The sequence below is a fragment of the Canis aureus genome, chromosome 5, assembly GCF_053574225.1.
Source record: "Canis aureus isolate CA01 chromosome 5, VMU_Caureus_v.1.0, whole genome shotgun sequence".
Taxonomy (NCBI): domain Eukaryota; kingdom Metazoa; phylum Chordata; class Mammalia; order Carnivora; family Canidae; genus Canis; species Canis aureus.
This window is the reverse complement of record NC_135615.1, coordinates 10155839-10174602: the sequence shown is the minus strand read 5'-3', so window position 1 is coordinate 10174602 and position 18764 is coordinate 10155839. Positions and strand designations below refer to the sequence as shown.

Below are 18764 nucleotides of genomic sequence, written 5' to 3'. Positions count from 1 at the left end.
TGAGGCCTTTGGGAGAAGTTGCTGTAAGTGCCCCCAGCACATTTTAATTGTGCTCCCAGTGCAGAGGCCAATATTAAATTGGTTTCTTAAAAAAAAAAAAAAATCAACCAACAGCTCAAAGTATACAATGTATCTTAAAACATTGTAAAACATTGTTTAAACGATACTTTCTAATTATTTGAGTGATTTCTAGATTCTCAAAAAGAAAAACAAATACCAGCACTGTCTACCGTAACATTTCAATTTAGAAGGAAAAAACATTAAAAAATGAAAATATACAAGTATTTTGTTATTTTCAGCTGCACATAGGTATTATTTTAAAAGTCTGTTTTTTAGAGGCCAAATTTAGTCTGCTGGCTTTGAGCCTGCAGTATTTTTTTAAAGTCTAGTGAAATCTTCAATGCTCTTTGTAGTAGTCAGAGCAAAACTTTTAAAATATTTTTTTACACTTTCAGAATGTGTTCATATACAGTTTTTCTAACAATATAAAATGCATCGATTTTTGCTGCAAACAATAGTCTACATCTGTGCAATCATGCTTTTTAATGATCATACTTCAATGAACTTCAATGACTTACTTGCCAAGAATATATGCTCTATCTACATTTAAACAAACAATCTTGTGCTTCCTTCAAAGGCAGTTGAAATAAAATACCTATGGTAGAAAAATTCAGCTTTTCTAGTATCAAAAAACATAATTAAAATTTTTGTAGAGCTGTAAATGTACTCACCACTTGGGCCTAACACATAAGGAAATTTAGGCAAAAGAGGATAAATAAGTGCTTTGTAAGAGAATGTAATTTCATGTGTATAAGACAGTAACATGACAGCTATTTTGAAAATAATCCCTGTGAATTTCTTAACTTTTATAACCTCAATTTACAACCATTTATGGTATGTACTTTCCTCTTCTAAAATAACAATTCAAAAAATATGCTCAAGCATTAATGCTTTCTTTTTTGACACTACATTAAGTATGATTACAATTATCAACTCAATTTCTATTAGAGTATTAACAATCAATGTTATGCAAGGTCATAAACTATATGTAATAAATGGTCTTGGGTGTTAAAATTAACACACCTCTGCCCTGTAAAATGTCCCCTATGTAAATAGGGTATCTGGAAATTTTTCAACTGACATTTTACTACTGAAGAGAAACAAGGAGTTTGGAAAGAAGATGAGAGATGGGAAGAAAAGATGAACATGATTAATAGGTGTTTGTTTCATAAAGACTCTAGGGAGACTCTTAAATCCTTCACTGCTCCTATATGCTCACCGAAGTGAAGAGCTAGTTCACATGCCTTTCAAAGCCTTCAAAGGAAAATTCAGTAGTTACTCAATCTGTTACTGATGCTAAATTATTCCATTTGTGTCCTGTTGTGAAATCAGGTGCTCCTATGTATTGCTGCAAGGTTAAATCTTGACTGTATTCATTAGAAACAATTTTTCCCCAAATAAGCACCTAAATTATTCCCACAGAAGTGTTTCACGTTGAACCTGCTTCAAATAAATAATCGCTCCTGAAGACTAAAACACCTTTCTTGTTCCTTATCCCTCCCCTCCACGCTTAAAGAACTTGCTTTTGAACTTTTCTTTTTAAACTCTTTGGATCAAAAATGCATCATCTCCTTTGTGTCTCGTTCCCCCCCCCCTCAAGAATTCACTCTAGTTGTCCAACTTCATAGACATATAAAGGAGAATTTTAAAACTTTATACAATGTGAGTCTTTAAAGTTACGGATATCCGAGACAGTAATCACTTCTAGTAAAGACCTTGACACTCCTAACTGTATCTTACTGAGATAACTGCCTGATACAAACATATGAAGGTTGTTTAATTAAAACCATAGAGATGTCGTGAGTACAGCAGCACAGAATTCGAGTCAGTTTGCTTTTGGATGATATTTATTTGCAGCGGCATATGAGATTTTAATAACTGTCAAACATGTATGTGGATAATGTATTAATTCCTCAATTGTTTAGGTACAGCAAGAACACACGCACGTCTGTGCACACGCACATCCGTGCAGGAATCAACTGCCATATCCCAGCAATGACAATGAAAAAGGAGAAATAAACAAGGCTTGTTAGATGCCTACAGCCTCACTCACAAAAGAGCAATGCTGGGAGGTTAAGCTGTGGCGTAAAACAAAAACAAACACACACACACACACACACACAAACCAAAAAAAAAACAACAAAAAAAAAACACAAAAAAACAAAAAACAAAACAATAAACAACCCCAAACCAAACCAAACACAACCAGTTGCCTCAGAATGGGAGCTTCCCGAAGGCTTTCGCGCTGAGGAACTAGGAAGGCGTAGTTTTCGGGGGACGTGGGGCCGGGACCCAGACCCCTTCCTCCCCGCCCCCGCCCCCGCCCCCGCCCGGGGGTCTTTCAAGGAACGCGGCGGCGGAGCCGCGCAGGAGCCGGTGACAGACCTAGGTGAGCCCCGGGTGGAGGAGAAAGCGCCGAGCGCGTCCACAAAGCCCCCGGGGCCGCGCCTCTCGCTGGGGCGCCGCAGGAAGGGCTGGACGGAAGCCGCGGCGCCGGGGAGCTCGGGGGCGGCGGGCGGTGGACGGCGGGCGGCTGGGCGCGCTGGCCGAGGCGCGAGCCGGGAGGCCGGCGGGGAGGCCCCGGGCTGGGAGGCCCGCAGCCCGCGCCGCCGCCCCGAGCCGCGTGCGCGCGCGGCCGCATCAGCTGAGCGCGCGGCGCGTGTCACGTGGTGCGCGTGTCGAAGGTCACGGCGCGCTCACAATGGAGCTCTCGGAGTATGTGCAGAAAGGCTTCCAGATGCTGGCCGATCCTGGCTCCTTCGACTCCAACGCCTTCACGCTTCTCCTCCGGGCGGCTTTCCAGAGCCTGCTGGACGCCCAGGCGGACGAGGCCGTGTTAGGTAAGCCGCTCGGCTCTGAGCTAGATCGGCCTGGGTGGAGGGGCGCTCCGAGAAGAGGAGCGAGACCGAGCGAGAGGGGAAAACCCCGGGAAGAGGAAGTCTCCCGGCTTTGCCCTTCGCTCCGGACGGAGTGTGGGGCTGTGAGCCCGGAGCGGCCCCTGACCATTGTTCTGGCCCCGGTTGGCACCTGCACATAGCCTGCCACTTGTTTCTGCTCCGATTTCTCCTCCCAGTCTCTTTGTTCCTTTGTAAAGCCCGTGTTAAAGTCTTGTTTGTGGCCTAAACATCCAAGGTTTTCAGCCTGGTCGGAGGCAGAGGCTGGTTGACACTTGGACTTCGTCAGGGTAGCTCCCTGCAATTCAAGCGTTCAGTGCGAGGCTGGCAAAGGTTTGCAAGAGTCAGTTTCCAAAGCAATTACCAGGTCACCAAGTGTTGACATTTCCCAACTTCGAAAATACCTCCAGTTCCTGTGATCACTCCAACACTCTGGTTAGATATGTTTTGCACAGGTTCCACGCCTAGAACCTTAAAATATGGTGCAGAATGTTTTGTTCCGCATCAGTTACCAGGAGGCAAGTCTCTTTTAAATGGTCCGGTCAGTGATTGCGGAGTGCCGTGTGTCAGTATGGACTGAAGGCATACTTTAAGACAGATCGCTTTTAGATCATTTTCTTAAATATAAATATCCCAACAATTCAAATTTTGTTTTTTCTGTAGTTTCATGATCTATAACACCTTACAAAAAAGTATGAAAGTGGAAGTTCTTCAAACGAAAATAGTAACCACCACCTGGGTTAATCTCAAAAAAAGGATAGCTGTCAAAATCTGAAAATATTTTGAAAATTGTATTACATATTCTGAACTCGTGCCCCGCCCTTCATATATTCATGTCTTTGGAGCCAGTTATTCTAAAAGTAATCGATCTTTAGAGGGAAAGTTTATTCATTCTTAAATTTACACCATATAAAATATTTATCTTATTTTTCCTCTGAATTTACTGCATCCAGCATTGTAAGGACCAACTGTGTGGTTTCTTTTTTTCTTTGGGGCTACAATGTTTAAAAAAAAAAAAAACAAATTAAGGCAAAATAAAAGAAGGTAATTGAGACTGGTAACAGCAGAATTACTGATGTATGCTCTTTATTGTTTTCCATTGACCTTGTTGTTCATCTCATTTACTTATAATTGCCAGTCCTTATAGTTGAGTTCTTTTTTGTGTTCTTGTTTAAGGGGATTTTTGCCCAAATCAAAATACTCAATTTAGAAACATGACTATAAGGAATTTCCTGTCACAGGCATCACTAGCAATTAATTTATTTTAGATCACCCAGACTTGAAACATATCGATCCTGTGGTTTTAAAACATTGTCACACAGCAGCTGCAACCTACATACTAGAGGCGGGAAAGCAAAGAGCTGACAAATCAACTCTAAGGTACAGGATTTATTTAAATATCCATTTGTTTTCAAATACTACCTTTAAGATTCCAATTTCAGTTTTTAAAATGGACACTAAACTTTGACTTTTTTCCCCCCTCCTTTAGCACTTATCTAGAAGACTGTAAATTTGATAGAGAGCGAATAGAACTGTTTTGCACGGAATATCAGGTTACTTATTTAAAGTTTTTTAAATTAACAATTACTATTTTTCTTCTCTTTGCAAAGATGTGTTTTCTTTCTTTCTCCCCCCCCCCCCTCCAGAATAATAAGAATACCCTAGAAATCCTACTGGGAAGGTAGGTACTGTCTAAGGTGTCAAGCTGAGCCACTTTTCACTTGCAGGTATGAATGGAGAGTGCTGGTGTGAAACAAAACAGGGCAAAAAGACAGGGATCTTGACCAAAAGAAAAGGGGCCAAAGGGCAAGTGAAACGATTGAAGTTAAGCTAATGTTTTTAAAGATAAAGTTTATTGAGATGATTTTTAAAATGCTCTTTTATTCTTCAGAACTTGAAAATAAAGTTTAACAATGTTTTAAATTCAGAGTAAATTGAAATTGTGTATGTATGTGGTGGTGGGGGGGGGAGGTAGACACCATTCTTGGTAGAAATAAACACTGAAAGTTTCTATGTAGATATTATGTACAAAATTATCATTGTATTTTTTAGTATAGGCAGATCTCTTCCACATATAACTGATGTTTCTTGGCGTTTGGAATATCAGATAAAGGTAAAGTTTAATGAACTGTTCTCTAGGGGGATTTAGGGAACTTAAAAAAAATAGAGTTAAAAACTGAATTTATGTATTGTGTTGTTTTAGACCAATCAACTTCATAAGATGTACAGACCTGCATATTTGGTGACCTTAAATGTAGAGGTATTTACAGATAAGCCTTGTCTAAAATTTAAATGTGAAATGAAATTTTAAAAGTCCTTGATTTACATAAACAGCATTTTTTTCTCTTCCCTAGAACACTGATTCCCGATCCCACCAAGAGATTAGTTTTAGTTGCAACATGGAACAATTACAGGTACAGTATTAGGATCTGTGAATATACCTATCTGTTTATAGATGTTTAATTGAGAAATATGCTCATGGAAAGTTCAAAAGAAAAATTATCTAACCATCTGCCGGTAGATAGTGAAGGATTTAATGGGAAAACGCTTCAAAAGCAGTATTTTAAAGTAGGCTTCACTTTTGAACTTAAGATGTTACAAAGAATTGGTTTTGTATTTGCTGTTCCCTCTGATTAAGACAGATTTCTGAATTGTAGTACTGAGTGTAACTTCCTTCCATTTGTGATTAGTTTGCTCCAATAGGACAGAGCAAAATCAAGAACATGTCTTTGAAAATATCTTCTTTGCTTTCGGGAGTTGAATTAAACTTTCAAACAGGGTTTTCAAACATTTTTAAGTGACTTTTTAAAAAGGAGGAAGTATACATAAATTCTAAAACTATATTGCCAGTGTAAGACTAGAAAAATTCAAAACTACATTGATTAGTGGACATGATAACGAATTTATTTCTTACCACTTAAAAAAAATGAAGACCATTACTTGAAATTTTGATGAATTTTGAATTTGTCAAAAGGCATCTCCTGTGGAGTTGTTTTAATGTAACCATTGATCAAACTAAACTTTCAGAAAGTGTGGATACAGCATTATTTTTGTTAGATAACTTGAGAAGTTTAGTTTTGACGTACCTTGCCTATTAAGAGGATTCGGTTGGAAATCATATTTCAAATCTGAGGGCAAGTAGTCCACTTGAAAAAGAAATATTTTAGAGGAAATCTTTTGATCGATAGTGGTTTGTCAAAGACTGAAATCCTCGAGAATTTTAAACTCGTTTAGAAAGCGCCCCGACTTTTTTCTTGCACCTTTCTCAAACTTGGATACTTCTGTCTTGTGTTTTATCCTAAAAACGTGGCATTATAAACATCTTTTAGGACTTAGTGGGGAAACTTAAAGATGCTTCGAAAAGTCTGGAAAGAGCAACTCAGTTGTAACTTGGGGAAGTTAACGATCCGTCCGGGTCTAGAGGAAGATCAGGAACGCCTTGTCGTCGGCCGAACCACCGTTTGTTGAGAGCTGGATGTCCTCCTCTTGAGTAGAAAAAATATTTCCCTTTTGGATTTATGCCGCTCATCAGTTTTGACACTTTATTTTTTTACACTTGTAAAAGAGTTGAGGGAAATTCTGCCTGAGTATTTCAGACGTCTTTAGTATAAACTGTACATTGATCCCATTTTGGTCTTTTTCAAGTCTTACAAAAGGAAGTAGACAGTATTACATTCTGAATAAATAAGTTGTTCCCACAAAAAGAGTGGTGAGAGTTTGTTTGGATTTGAGTTCGTGTGTTAATTATTACTTTGAAGACATACATGCGATTAGCGTTAACTTTTAACGATCGCCTGCTCTCTTGGGATGAAAGTTAAACACAGCGGGAAAGGATGCGATCCCCCGGGCTCGTTGAAGACCCCAGCCCCGGGACTCGGGGAGCGGACGTGGCCGCCCCGCGGCGGGCGCCGGCCGGTCCCGTTACCTGCGCCGGGGGATGGGGGGGGGGGGGCGGGGGCGGGGGCGGGGGCTCGCCCGCAGCAGGACCCTCGCCCGCGGGGCTCCCGAGGCCCGGCCCGGTCAGCCCCCGCGCGGAGCCCCTGCCCGGAGGGAGCCCTGCCCGCGCGCGCCCCGCCTCGGCGGCCAGCGGGCGGGGAAGGGGACTGGCGCGGCCGCGGGAAAACAGGGGCGGGCGCTGTTGTTTCCGCGAGCCCAACTCGGGCGCAGGTTCCGCGCCGCGGCGCCGGAGCCTGGGCCGCAGCCCGCGGGGCTGGCGGGGCCGAGGCGGGGGCGGTGGCCGGGCGCTCTCCTTGGCGGGAGCCAGTGGACGTGTGCGCCGCGGGCGGAGGCGGGCGGCGGAAAGAAAGAAATAACGGGGGGCGGGGTGGGCTGAGCTGTGTGCGGGGCCGGAGCGATGCCCGCGCCGAGAGCAGGGTGGCGCGTGTGGCGCTGTGGAGAAATGTCTCCGCAGCCGCGCCAGCGCCGCCGCCGCCGCCGCCGCCGCCGCGCAGAGCGAGGGGGGAGGGGGCCGGGTCGCGCTGCTCGGAGGGGAGGGGGCGGCCGCGGGCCCGACTACACCGACACTAATTCCCAGGCCGCCCTTAAGGAATGAGGGGAGCACGTGACCCGGTGGGGGGGCGGCGGGGGGAGGGGGCGGGCGGACTCTGAGCCATTTTGGAGCCGGTGTCAGTTTCCACTCTGCCTTCAGCGGTGCATTTTTTTCCACCCTCCCCTCCCCCCTCCTCATCCTTCCTCCCCTCCCCCCGCCTCTCCGCACGCACACACACGGCGCCCCCCACTCGCCCTCCCCCCCCCCCCACGGCAACTATGAAATAATAATCGTAGTATTAAAGGCAGAGATCGGGGCGAGACAATGGGGATGTTGGCGGGGGAGCCCCGATCCGGATTAGAAACACCTCCCAGCCCCGCAGAATAATACTGATCGCGCCCCCTCCGCGCGCTCCCTCCCCCGAGTGCGGAGCGGGAGGAGGCGGCAGCGGCCGAGGAGGAGGAGGAGGAGGAGGAGGCCCAGGAGGAGGAGGCGTTGGAGGCCGAGGAGGAGGAGGAGGAGGAGGAGGAGGCCGAGGCGGAGGAGGAGGAGGCCGAGGCGGAGGAGGAGGAGGAGGCCGGGCTCGGGAGGCAGCATGAGCCGAGCGCGGCGGCCGCGGCTCCTCTCGGCTGCGCTCGTTGCCCATTGACAGCGGCGTCTGCAGCTCGCTTCAAGATGGCCGCTTGGCTCACATTCATTTTCTGCTGAACGACTTTTAACTTTCATTGTCTTTTCCGCCCGCTTCGATCGCCTCTCGCCGGCTGCTTTTTCCGGGTACGTAGGAGGCGAGGCGCCTCCGGGACGGGGCTGGGGGGCGGCGGGGGCCGCTCGGGGCCCGGGCCGGCCGCGGGTGGACGGGGAGCGGCCCCCCCGCGCCTCTCCCGCGCCGGCCGGGAGGGCGCTGACAGCGTGGGCGCCGAGCCCCGCGCCGCCGCCCGCCGCCGCCCGCCGCCCGGCCCCGCGCGCCGCCCGGCCCCGCGCGCCGCCCGCGCCCCCGCGCGCGCGCCCGCCGCCGCCCGCCGACTCCCGCGGCGCCGGGACCGACCCGCAGCCCGCGCCGCGCCGCCGCCGCCGCCGCCGCCGCCGCCGCCGCCGCCGCCGCCGCCGCCGCCAGCCGGGCTCGGCGCCGCTCCAGCCGCCGCCCGCTCAGCCCCGGACGCGCCGCGCGCGGCCCCACGTTTTAGTTCCTTTCTCCCCCGAGCGCCCCTCTACACCCTCGCGACGCACATGGCCCCCGAGAAGAACTCTTCTATTTCCAGCCTCCGCGGCTCGCCCCGCCACGGCGCCCTTTGTTGAGAGGTAGATTTTGATGAAACGGGGACGGGTTCCTGAAATCGGGAGCTGCTCGGGTCAAGTGGCTTCCCTCTTCTCCCGAAGAAAAGGCTTTTGAGGGGTTTAAACGTCCAGAGAACGCCCTCATTTTATAGGGACGGGTTACGTGGGGGGCAGCGATGCCGCCAAGGTGGATGTTAAACTGGAAAGAGCCCAGACAAAAATGTTATTAACTTAAGTTGGAGGGACACTTGTGTGAAATTGGATGGCTTGTAAGATGGCGGTTCCCAGTTGTTTCCAAGGTCTCCTGCATTTGTCTTTAAAGTGGTAAAGTTTTCAAGGTGTTCTTTGTTGGGAGTCTTAGGTAACTTCTCCAAACATGACTTGGGACGTGCGCACTGGGAAGTGGGCATTTCAAATTTGGAGCTTTTTTTGGAGTGATGGTGGTGACTGGACGTCACTCCTGCAGGAGGTTTCCCCTTTCTTCCCCCCCATTCTTTTTCTCTTCTGTTTTTCCTCCTCGGTGGCTGCAGTTTTTCTCTCCACCTCTACTATGGGATGCACTTAGAACCATGACTTAAGCCCACTACGTTTTATAGGTTTTGCTAAATGTCAGCATAGGTCATGTGGTGAAGAGATGCTTTGGAAAAGGAGCTCTAAAAAGTTGACTGCATGGGTTTACACAGTCTTTTGGGTTTGACAGCGATATAGCATGATCTTCTCCCCCAGAAATTTACAGTTAATGATTGGAAGTAAACAAGGAGAGAGACTTTGATCATTCCCAATTGCAATAAAAGGATTTAGTGGGCTTAGTGGTCACGGTCCAATATTTGAAAGAGAAGCATGCATTTAACCCCTTTTCTTTTAAAGTAGGCAAAATTCTGGGCATATTTATCCAAGTGTAGGTTGGTGGTAACCTAGAATGTTATGAGTACTTTAACGTCTATTTTATAGGAACCGTAACCCCCAAGTTCTGAAAACACATCACAAGCTGCAAAAAAAGAGTTGGAAGTTAAGGATGCAGATTGTTGACAGTATATACTAACTTATGTGACTATGTTAACATTTGAATTTTATTTTAAGTAGATTGAGCAGAACCCCTTAGAGATTGATCTTGTGAGCAGATTTACAAACTTCTTAATATTTGAGTTCATTCCCATTCATTTGCCCCAAAGGGCAGAGGGGTTTGAAATAGCCTATCTGTGCAAATTATATGCCTAGTAATTATATGCCTAGTATCTTTAAATCCAAGCTGTGTAGATCCCAACTGTGTATGCGTGTGTGTACACATGTATGCTTTTGTAAGAAAATTGAGCATTTAATTGTACTTGATAAATCCATTAGTACTCTACCACCAAGTTCTGGGATGTGCATTAAGGTACCCAACTAGGCTAAATTCTCCCTAGGAGTCAAGTTAACCCAAACTTTGCCCATACTTCTACTGGGGCTGTGAACCCCAATTGGGGTTACAGAGCTCATTTGCATTTCTTAGATTGCAGTAGTCAAGCTGATTGTTAACATAAGAACTTTCTTCTGTTTTGCTTCATTTTGACAGTACTGGTGTTAGGCCTCCCAACTAAACTGACAGCCCCGAGTAGATTATAATGACAAGTTTTAACTATTGAGTATTTTTACTATGGTACGTTTGGTGCTGTTTTACTTGCCTACCTGGCAGTTTCTATGTTGGAACCTGGAAGGCTTTCATTTGTAAGGTGCAAGAAGAGATTGTTTCTTAAATCTATCAAGCATGTCAAACGTTTTGGAAGTCATCCTTAGGTTGCCAGGACTTTCAAGTGGTACAAAAAGGTAAATAACTGATTTTTATGTAAGTAACAAGGTGATATGATAGTGATGTTTACCAGCATTATAAATGGTAATAGGACTGTGGCCAAATTCTTCAGAACTGAGGTTGAAGAGTTGTGTGAATTAAGACTTAAGATGAATTTGAAAGACTAGTACCTGTGACTTAAATGTTAAAAGCCAACCAGTAGACTACCTTCCACTGAGGTTTGACCTGTGTTTTAGTATTTGGTGTTTTCTGTAGAGTAAGAAAGGCAGCTATTCTTACTGAAGTCCCTTCCTAAACTTCATGTGCGGTGGCTTTAGTGTGATACGCTTTCACAAGGAGACATAAGTACCACCTTGCTATCTTTCTAGGAAAGGTCCTGTGGTTTCACAAGGAGAGTTTTCTTTAAGAATTAACGTTTTGTCTTTAATCAACCACAGTGGATTTAAATACTGCTACTTTTTAGAGACAGTGCTCCACCCACAACTCCTCTGCAACTCCACTTAGTTTTATTTTAACAATATGTTGACAATAGTCTTGTAAACAAGTAATCCAAAGGTAACTGAAGAATCACATTTGAAGTTTTCTGGTTGAAGTTGCCAGTTGCCACTGTGATCACTTTCATAAAAGAGACTTTGTTTTGTTTTTGCCGTTCTCTAGTACTCTAAAGCGGTTAGTTTGAGCCATTGAGGTATGTTGATTGATATTTCCTTCTTCTGCATTAAAATTCCCTAAGAATTAAAAACCTCAGATGCATCTTCAGGTTTCACAGGTTCCTAGATGTCTATTCAAAGCGGCTTTGAGAATGTACTTCATACTTCAGTCTGGTCTAGAAGCTTGGTCCTATTTTAGGTTCTGAAATGAATGAAGTGGGGGTAAGAAATATATTTTTCAAGAGTACTACACGAAATAATTGACTTCCCTTGATTGTCCGCTGGTGTATTCTTGCTGACAGTTCCCCACCGTGACTTTTCTATATTATATGGTATCTATTGGGAATATTATTCCATCGTGTGGGGATGTGAATGGAGGTTAGGTTGAGAAAATGACATTTGTTTTTGTCTCCTATCGTTGCTCTGGGTTGACAAGGTGTTGATTTAGCGTTGGGAATGGGCTGTTCACATGGTTCTTTACATATTGTCACTACGTACCGATTAAAGTAGTTTGTCTCGCCTCCAGCATAGTTCAAATAAAACACACGGCTTTGCCCCCTCCTTGTCTTCTTGTAAAACAGATTTTACTTTTTAGCCTTAGCAAAACTTTCTATCGCTCATCTAATCTGCAGGAGAACTTCTTATTAGAGAAGAAAGCTTTAAAGAGGTTCAGTTCAATAAACATCTCTGCAATTTGAGCCCTGACGGTTTCGGGCTAAGTGCACAGTTGGCAATTCTCAAAAGATCCCTTCGTGAAATTTTTGACTTAGTGATTGCTAACAGGAGAGATAGAGTCAAGATCTGAAAGAAGCTCTTCGCACCGAGTCGACTTGGAAAGAGGCCCCCAGGAGTGTCCGAAATGGCCGGGAGTGCGGTTTGCATTTTCCTTTCGCGCTCGCTAGCTCCGGGCCCCCCAGGCTGGCCGCCGGCCGGGATCCTGCTCCCCAGCGCCGCGGGCCTCGTGGGGCTGCCCCACCCCCGAGCCGCGCCGCCCGCCCGCACCCCACCCCGCCCCCGCGCCGGCCCCGCCCCCGCGCCGCGCCGGCCCCTCCCCCGCGCCCGCCGCCGCCGCCCCGCCGCCCCGCCGCCCCGCCGCCCCGCACGCCCGCCGGAGCTCCGGGCTCGGCCGGGCTTCGCGCGGAGTTGCAGCGGTGGCCGGATGCCAAGTGTAAGTGTAAGTTGCTATGGAAACCCCGACAGAGGCGAGTTCCGAATCCGGAGCGAGACGGAGCCCGGGGCGCCGCCGGATCCGCCCCTCGCATCCCGGCCCCCGGGCGTCCGCGCGCTCAGGCCCCAGCCCGAGGCCGACTGGAGGTGCTCCTGCGGCCCCAGCACCCAGCTCCGGAAATGCCAGGGATGCAGATAGGGCAGAATTTGTTTTCCCTTTGTATCGCGTGAAAACGTGCCAGGTTCTGGTTGCTGGAACCGCCTAAAACAACAGGAACCCCTGGGAAGCCAGGGCATGCTCCCGGATTTTCGATTGAAGATCCATAAGGAAGTTTTACAGTAAATTTGGAGACCTGGGACAAGCCCTGGCGGTTGGTAAATATCTACGGGGACTGTGTGGCGTCTGCAGCAGCCCTGGGGCTGCTAGGCAGGAGGACAAATGGAAGAAAGAGACCCGAATACTCTCAGCTCCCAGCCCCCACCCCAGACCTTTTCTTCTCCCTCCTGGAATGACCTGAGGGACCAGAAGTTACTTTAGTTGAATCCTTTTTTGTCGTTTCAGTATAATTGATTCAGATCTGATTAGTAAATTCCTTCTGTAGAAAACGTTGGGACAGTCCAGCTGTACAGTGTTAAACGAGTTTTATGAACTCTTCAGCATTTCAGAGTGTTGGGTTACTAGAAGTTGGGAGATAATCTCGTTTCTCTTTCTGTGGATGATAGCCAATATTTCTGTGTCTTGCAGGATATTTTATCAAGCAGAAATGCATCGAACAACCAGAATCAAGATCACTGAGCTAAATCCCCACCTAATGTGTGTGCTTTGTGGAGGGTACTTCATTGATGCCACAACCATAATAGAATGTCTACATTCCTGTAAGTACATAGTTTTAGACTCTTTTATTGTGTCATTTATATTTCACATGTCTTTCTGATGTTTGGAAACTACTAACAATTCCCGCAATCCTTGAGAATGTTGGTACAAAAGTGATGGAGTCATTTTCTACTCTTGCATTTGGTGAATTTTTGTTAATGCATATTTTAAGTGTATAAGTGTGCAACAGATGAGTGTTCTCAGGATGTTAATTGAATTAGCTTAGTTAATTGGAAATACCTTTTGGCATTTACTATTTTGTTACCACTGGTTCTCCATTTTTGACACTAATTTCAATGCTTAATATCTAATTTCTAAACTTATAAAACTTTGTTTTTCTACTTCCAGTCTGTAAAACATGTATTGTGCGTTACTTGGAGACCAGCAAGTATTGTCCTATCTGTGATGTCCAAGTTCACAAAACCAGACCACTTCTGAATATTAGGTAAGAAAAGGTTTAGAATTATTGTTTCTAATCGTTATTGGAATGGCATAATTTAGTAAAGGCTACGCTGTTTTATTTTTCACACAAAACTTACTGTTGAATACCCACCTGATGTGTATGTTTTGTAGAGGTTGCTTTTCATTTCTTCCCATTTTAATTTGACTAACTGCAAAATTTGGTATTATTCAAGTGGATTTTAAGAGTTTTTTTTAAAACCATCTTTTTTAAAACCTGAAGTAGTTCTGCATTTCTGCATTGCTTTATTGACTTTATGACGGGCTGGAATGAGTGTGTTTAAAGTACTTCCATTTTCTTCTCTTAATTCTTTCATATTAGCTAGTTTTATAACTTGAAAGGCACACTTCTCTGGTTCTTTGCAGTGAAATACAAAGAATTTCTTAATGAATGTAAAATAAAAGTATTCTACTGACTTAAAAGATTACTACTATATAAAGAATTTTTATTCCCGTAATTATTATGTTGCTGATGTAGACTCACAATCAAATAAAATAATACTATAACACAAAGAAAACAAAGAATCTATCATAACTTAAGAGCATTTTAAGTTTTTGCTATTAATTAATAATTTACTAATTATTTTTCAGGTCAGATAAAACTCTCCAAGATATTGTATACAAATTAGTTCCAGGGCTTTTCAAAAGTGAGTAACTTGCTTACAAATGAATTTTTACAAAGTATTTCATCAGTTTTACCTGCTATAACAAAAGTTTGTCTTTTTCTTTTCTTTTCTTTTCTTTGTTTTTGCCCTCCCCTCTTTAGATGAAATGAAGAGAAGAAGGGATTTTTATGCAGCTCATCCTTCAGCTGATGGTAAACTCTTTAGAGAGGGAAAAGATAATTTATTTGGAGGGAGAACTTATTCATTAATTGATTAAAATTGAATTAAAGTACCACTTCCATCTTCCTATATATGTAATATTTTAATTATTTAACTTTAAAATTAAATTTGAAAATGTCTTTATAGCTGCCAATGGCTCTAATGAAGATAGAGGAGAAGTTGCAGATGAGGATAAAAGAATTATAACCGATGATGAGATAATAAGCTTATCCATTGAATTCTTTGACCAGAACAGGTAAATTCTGTAGGAAATGTGTTTTATGCTAATCTGCTCATAGATACATTATTCCACTAATAAAGTTATGTTTCTTAGATTGGATCGGAAAGTAAACAAAGACAAGGAGAAACCTAAGGAGGAGGTATGTTCCATATCACAAAAACACAGAAGAAACATTGTTTGGATTCTAGATTTTTATGAAGGTGTATGTTGCCCTTTAGAATATAACTAAGGCTGGATGATGCTGTCAAGTAGGAGAAAATGATCATATTTGATGTTTAAGAATGATTTATATCTGATAGTAACTAGATAGAATTTATATATGATTACTGTTCTTAAAAAGTACTTTAAATAATATTTAATGCCTTGATGTATGTAAAGTTTTCTTATTTTATCAGTAATCTGCCTATTTCCTATTTATAATAGTAAACTCATAGTAGAGAATTTAGTCAATTTCAGTTTTGGTATTCATACGTTTTGTTATATTGAGGCACTCTAATTGAAATTTTTTTCTTACCCAAAAGTTAGGAATTTTAAAAAATAACTTTTCTAAATGTATTTTTAGGTGAATGATAAAAGGTATTTACGTTGCCCAGCAGCAATGACTGTGATGCACCTAAGAAAGTTTCTCAGAAGTAAAATGGACATACCTAATACTTTCCAGGTATCTACTTTATAGTTCTTGTGCATTTAATGTGAAATTTTTTGATTCAGTGACTTTTCTTTTTGGATTCTGAACCCAAAAAAAGCAGCCTTTTTTTTTTTTTTTTTTTTTAATTAGCAGTTTATTGGAACTGTCTCTTAAAATGTTTAGTATGAATTTTTTCTTATGCTATGAAAAAGATTCCTTAGTAATTTCAGGAAATATTTTTCCTCATTTAAAGTGTCAAGAGGGATTCTTTCCTTGTCCAGATGTTTGAAGAGAATGCTTTTTAAAGCATTTTTGGATTGCATATAGATGACCAAAAAGAAAATCTCAATTTATCTTTGTTCTTCATGGTTCTTAGTAACTGAAATACTATTTTCCAATAGATTGATGTCATGTACGAAGAGGAACCTTTAAAGGATTACTATACACTAATGGATATTGCGTACATTTATACTTGGAGAAGGGTAAGTATTATAGCTGATGCTTGATGATTATCGTGGTAAACTGTATTGAAAGAGGACTAATTTTTTTCCTTCTCACTTTGTAGAATGGTCCCCTTCCTTTGAAATACAGAGTTCGACCTACCTGTAAAAGAATGAAGATGAGTCACCAGAGAGATGGACTGACAAATGCTGGAGAACTGGAAAGTGACTCTGGGAGTGACAAGGCCAACAGCCCCGCAGGAGGCGCTCCCTCAACCTCTTCCTGTCTGCCCAGCCCCAGCACTCCCGTTCAGTCTCCTCATCCTCAGTTCCCTCACATCTCCAGCACTATGAATGGAACCAGCAGCAGCCCCAGCGGTAACCACCAATCTTCCTTTGCCAATAGACCTCGAAAATCGTCAGTAAATGGGTCGTCAGCAACTTCATCTGGTTGATACCTGAGACTCTTGAGGAAAAAACAATTTTAAAGCCCTGATTTATATAGATATCTTCATGCCGTTACAGCTTTAGAGATGCTAATACATGTGACTGTCGTCCAATTTGCTTTCTTTTGTAGTGACATGAAATTTGGCTATAAAAGATGGACTAGTTGTGATACTCATATGGACGTTAATGGAAGAGAAAGATTGTTCCTATGAAGAATTGGTTTCTGAGAAGGCAGGCAAGATGTTTTTCTGTGTGTTAGGGAAGATGTGAAATGGTTTCTGTAACCATTGTTCAGATTTGAAAATACTCTGCAATGGATATAAACATTGGGCCATAGTTTGTTAATCTCAACTAACGCCTACATTACATTCTCCTTGATTGTTCTTGTTATTATGCTGTTTTGTGAACCTGTAGAAAACAAGTGCTTTTTATCTTGAAATTCAACAAACAGAAAGAATATGCATAGAATACTGCATTCTATGTAGCCATGTCACTGTGAATAATGACTTCTTGCATATTTAGCCATTTTGATTCCTGTTTGATTTTTACTTCTCTGTTGCTACACAAAACCGATCAAAGGAAAGTAAACTTCAGTTTTACAATCTGTATGCCTAAAAGCGGGTACTACCGTTTATTTTACTGACTTGTTTAAATGATTCGCTTTTGTAAGAATCAGATGGCATTATGCTTGTTGTACAATGCCATATTGGTATATGACATAACAGGAAACAGTATTGTATGATATATTTATAAATACTATAAAGAAAATATTGTGTTTCATGCATTCAGAAATGGTTGTTAAAATTCTCCCAACTGGTTCGACCTTTGCAGATAACCCTATGTTTGAGCCTTATCAGCATAGAACATTTTTAATGTGGACCTCTAAATCTCAATTCATTTGGGAATCAAAATTCATTTGGAAGCAACTGGCAAATCATAATACTGATTTTTCTCTAGTAATACGTTTACTTTTCAAATTAATTGTTGTAGTAAAGAAAAACTTTTAACTAAGGACTTTGGAAATGGTGTCTTCATTTCCCGTTGCTTTTGATGGAATGAATGTGTTTTTAAAATGCGTATTGATCACTATAGTTCTAAAACAAATTTTTAAGTAAACCAGAAAATTGCTGGAAGAAGGCATTTTATCTAAAATTATTTTAACATGTGGTTTAGCAGTTACTTCAAATTTATGAATTGCTTTTACAGTTATAAACAATGACATATACCCTCTCTCTAATGTCTTGAAATAAAAGCAATTTATTTTTAGCTTCTCCAGGTATTTTTAAATCGAGTGAACATGTTGAATTTAAAATACGAAAAACCATAATCGTTTTCAGTTTGTGTTTTGCTTTGGTCGAACTTGGTGTGTGTTCATCACCCATCAGTTATTTGTGAGGGTGTTTATTCTATATGAATATCGTTTCATGTTTGTATGGGAAAACTGTAGCTAAACACTTCATTGTTCCCAGTCTGCAAAAGAAGCACAATTCTATTGCTTTGTCTTGCTTATAGTCATTAAATCATTACTTTTACATATATTACTGTTATTTCTGCTTTCTTTAAAGATACAGTAAATGAAGTTTTATGAAGCCACAAAATACATATATTTTTATTTTGACCTAAATTTGTACAGTACCATTGTAAGTGTTGTTTCTAATTATAGATGTAAAATTAAATTTCATTTGTAATTGGGAAAAATCCAATAAAAAAAAGGATATTCATTTAGAAAATAGCTAAGACTTTAATAAAAATTTGATATGAAAAGCACAATGTGCGGAAGTTTTGGAAAACCTACTGTGGATTACAACAGGTAAAACTAAAGAGAATCCATTGCTGTCTTAAATAGTGATGTTGCTAAGAAGTCCATGCTTTGTTGTATAATTGCTTGAAAGCCCAATTGAAAGATGTATCTGTTTATTTACTCTACAATCTTTGAAGTAAAAGTTACCCATGTTTGCCAATTTTGGTGAATTTAACTCATTTTTCTAGGCTTCTCAAGTTTTTCATGATGTTATCTAAGAAAGAAAACTTAGTTAATGGAAGTTTCAAATGATACTTTAACTTTGGATGGTCATGTATATAAAGAATGAAAAAATATTTTTCAAAAACTAAAAACTTCAAATGCTAGTGGACCTGTCACTTGACTTACACAAAACCAAGTTGTAAGAACTAAAAGACTTTACAATTCAACCTTTTTATGATGGACTTATTTTTTAAATTACTTATTAAAAATCAGATCTTAAATTTATGGCTTACTTAACACTGTTTTACCATACTTGAAAACATGCATTTATTTTGTTTGAAAGGATTTTTTTCCCTACTCCATTTGAAAATTTCTTAAGCGTTACTGGGTATTTCAGCTAAAATGTGTTTTAATAAAACAGAAGAAAAATTATGTTTTGCATTCTCCCATAACCAGCTTTCACAGTTGTGACTATTAAGTTTTAAAACTTTTGCTAAGCTACCACTTTAAGAACCTTCAATCTTCACAATAACCAATATCAAAGTTGCTAACTTTGTAACTCTTAGC

At 42.1% G+C, this 18764-nt stretch overlaps 2 protein-coding genes across 7 annotated transcripts; both read left to right on the top strand.

Annotated features, from left to right (window-relative positions):
• Positions 1–2716: 2716 nt before the first annotated feature.
• COMMD3 (COMM domain containing 3) lies at positions 2717–6658 on the top strand. Of its 2 annotated transcripts, XM_077896844.1 has the most exons (8): positions 2717–2900; positions 4223–4334; positions 4444–4507; positions 4601–4635; positions 5007–5067; positions 5158–5214; positions 5309–5368; positions 6284–6658. In XM_077896844.1, exons 1-8 carry the CDS (start codon positions 2762–2764, stop codon positions 6341–6343), a joined length of 588 nt encoding a protein of 195 aa, XP_077752970.1. In that variant the 5' UTR covers positions 2717–2761; the 3' UTR covers positions 6344–6658. The 2 variants fall into 2 exon arrangements, with proteins under 2 accessions (XP_077752970.1, XP_077752971.1); XM_077896845.1 differs by lacking the exons at positions 4444–4507; positions 4601–4635.
• Positions 6659–7966: 1308 nt separating this feature from the next.
• Positions 7967–18195, top strand: BMI1 (BMI1 proto-oncogene, polycomb ring finger). Of its 5 annotated transcripts, none has more exons than XM_077896839.1 (10): positions 7967–8217; positions 13067–13197; positions 13544–13640; positions 14246–14301; positions 14421–14471; positions 14626–14734; positions 14813–14858; positions 15282–15380; positions 15749–15829; positions 15913–18195. In XM_077896839.1, exons 2-10 carry the CDS (start codon positions 13086–13088, stop codon positions 16240–16242), a joined length of 981 nt encoding a protein of 326 aa, XP_077752965.1. In that variant the 5' UTR covers positions 7967–8217; positions 13067–13085; the 3' UTR covers positions 16243–18195. The 5 variants fall into 5 exon arrangements, with proteins under 5 accessions (XP_077752965.1, XP_077752967.1, XP_077752969.1 ...); XM_077896841.1 differs by lacking the exon at positions 7967–8217 and adding an exon at positions 8586–8742; XM_077896843.1 differs by lacking the exon at positions 7967–8217 and adding an exon at positions 12250–12322.
• Positions 18196–18764: the final 569 nt, after the last annotated feature.